At 73.2% G+C, this 2,255-nt stretch overlaps 1 protein-coding gene across 2 annotated transcripts in view; it reads left to right on the top strand.

Annotated features, from left to right (window-relative positions):
- Nucleotides 1–219: 219 nt before the first annotated feature.
- SKOR2 (SKI family transcriptional corepressor 2) overlaps nt 220–2,255 on the top strand; it is a gene marked incomplete at both ends in the record, with an annotated part of 35,172 nt that continues 33,136 nt past the window's right edge. The window contains one exon of one of the 2 annotated variants that reach the window (XM_084252433.1): nt 220–2,255. This exon is cut by the window's right edge and continues 559 nt beyond it. In XM_084252433.1, the coding sequence (XP_084108559.1) occupies nt 220–2,255 (2,036 nt within the window). The other variant, XM_084252434.1, reaches the window with a different exon arrangement.

Below are 2,255 nucleotides of genomic sequence, written 5' to 3'. Positions count from 1 at the left end.
GAAAATGAAAAGAGATGCTTCCTTATGTCTGAAATTTCTCTCTTCGCCCCGTGATAATCATGTCTTAACCAAAGCAAGGAAGTTACTGTCATTCTTCAGTTCGTCCACTTAACCCGCTCGGTTTTAAAGCGGAAAGGCTCAAGTCAACTCTTTCTCTCTTCCCTTCCAGCGTCCAAGGCAGCCCCGGAGCGCTCGGCCCGGGCGTCCGCGGGGGAGGAGATGGCTTCCAGTCCGCTGCCGGGGCCCAACGACATCTTGCTGGCATCACCGTCGAGCGCCTTCCAGCCCGATGCGCTGAGCCAGCCGCGACCTGGTCACGCCAACCTCAAACCCAACCAGGTGGGCCAGGTGATCCTCTACGGCATCCCCATCGTGTCGTTGGTGATAGACGGGCAGGAGCGCCTGTGCCTGGCTCAGATCTCCAACACGCTCCTCAAGAACTTCAGCTACAACGAGATCCACAACCGCCGCGTGGCGCTGGGCATCACGTGCGTGCAGTGCACCCCGGTGCAGCTGGAGATCCTGAGGCGCGCCGGGGCCATGCCCATCTCTTCGCGCCGCTGTGGGATGATCACCAAGCGCGAGGCTGAGCGCTTGTGCAAGTCGTTCCTCGGCGAAAACAGGCCGCCCAAGCTCCCCGACAACTTCGCCTTCGACGTGTCGCACGAGTGCGCCTGGGGCTGCCGCGGCAGCTTCATCCCCGCGCGCTACAACAGCTCCCGCGCCAAGTGCATCAAATGCAGCTACTGCAACATGTACTTCTCGCCCAACAAGTTCATCTTCCACTCCCACCGCACGCCCGACGCCAAGTACACGCAGCCGGACGCAGCCAACTTCAACTCGTGGCGCCGGCACCTCAAGCTCACCGACAAGAGCCCCCAGGACGAGCTGGTCTTCGCCTGGGAGGACGTGAAGGCCATGTTCAACGGCGGCAGCCGCAAGCGCGCGCTGCCCCAGCCGGGCGCGCACCCCGCCTGCCACCCGCTCAGCTCGGTCAAGGCGGCCGCTGTGGCCGCGGCGGCCGCCGTGGCCGGGGGCGGGGGGCTGCTGGGCCCGCACCTGCTGGGGGCACCCCCGCCCCCCCCGCCGCCCCCGCCCCTGGCCGAGCTGGCGGGCGCCCCGCACGCGCACCACAAACGCCCGCGCTTTGACGACGACGAGGACTCGCTGCAGGAGGCGGCCGTGGTGGCCGCCGCCAGCCTCTCGGCCGCCGCCGCCAGCCTCTCGGTGGCCGCGGCCTCGGGGGGCGCGGGCGCGGGCGCGGGCGGCGCCGGGGGCGGCTGCGTGGCCGGCGCGGGCGCGGGCGCGGGCGCAGCGGCGGGCGCCAAGGGCCCTCGCAGCTACCCGGTCATCCCAGTGCCCAGCAAGGGCTCGTTCGGGGGCGTGCTGCAGAAGTTCCCGGGGTGCGGGGGGCTCTTCCCGCATCCCTACACCTTCCCCGCGGCGGCCGCGGCCTTCGGCTTGTGCCACAAGAAAGAGGACGCGGGCGCTGCGGCCGAGGGGCTGGGCGGCGCGGGCGGCGCGGGCGCGGGGCCCAAAGCGGGGCTGTCGGGCCTCTTCTGGCCCGCGGGCCGCAAGGACGCCTTCTACCCGCCCTTCTGCATGTTCTGGCCGCCGCGGACCCCCGGCGGGCTGCCGGTGCCCACCTACCTGCAGCCCCCGCCGCAGCCGCCCTCCGCGCTGGGCTGCGCGCTCGGCGACAGCCCGGCCCTGCTGCGCCAGGCCTTCCTGGACCTGGCCGAGCCGGGGGGCGCGGGGGGCAGCGCCGACGCCGCGCCCCCGCCGGGCCAGCCGCCCCCGGTGGTGGCCAACGGCCCGGGCTCCGGCCCCCCACCGCCGGCGGGGGGTGCGGGCGCGCGCGACGCGCTCTTCGAGTCGCCCCCGGGCGGCAGCGGCGGGGACTGCAGCGCGGGCTCCACGCCGCCCGCGGACCCGGGCGCGGTGTCCGCCGCGGGCGCAGCCGCCGCCGGGGCCGGCCCGGCGGGCGCCCGCGTGCCCGCGCCCCACCACCCGCACCTCCTGGAGGGGCGCAAGGCGGGCGCCGGCGGCTACCACCATTCGAGCGCCTTCCGGCCGGTGGGCGGCAAAGACGACGCGGAGAGCCTGGCCAAACTGCACGGGGCGTCCGCGGGCGCGCCGCACGCGGCCCAGGCGCATCACCACCACCACCACCACCACCCGCACCACCACCACCACCACCACCCCCCGCAGCCCCCGTCGCCGCTGCTGCTGCTGGCCCCGCAGCCCGAGGAGCC

Source organism: Talpa europaea (assembly GCF_964194135.1).
Source record: "Talpa europaea genome assembly, chromosome: 13".
Classification (NCBI taxonomy): domain Eukaryota; kingdom Metazoa; phylum Chordata; class Mammalia; order Eulipotyphla; family Talpidae; genus Talpa; species Talpa europaea.
Note: the sequence above shows the minus strand (reverse complement) of the source record. Positions and strands in the feature narration are given on the sequence as shown.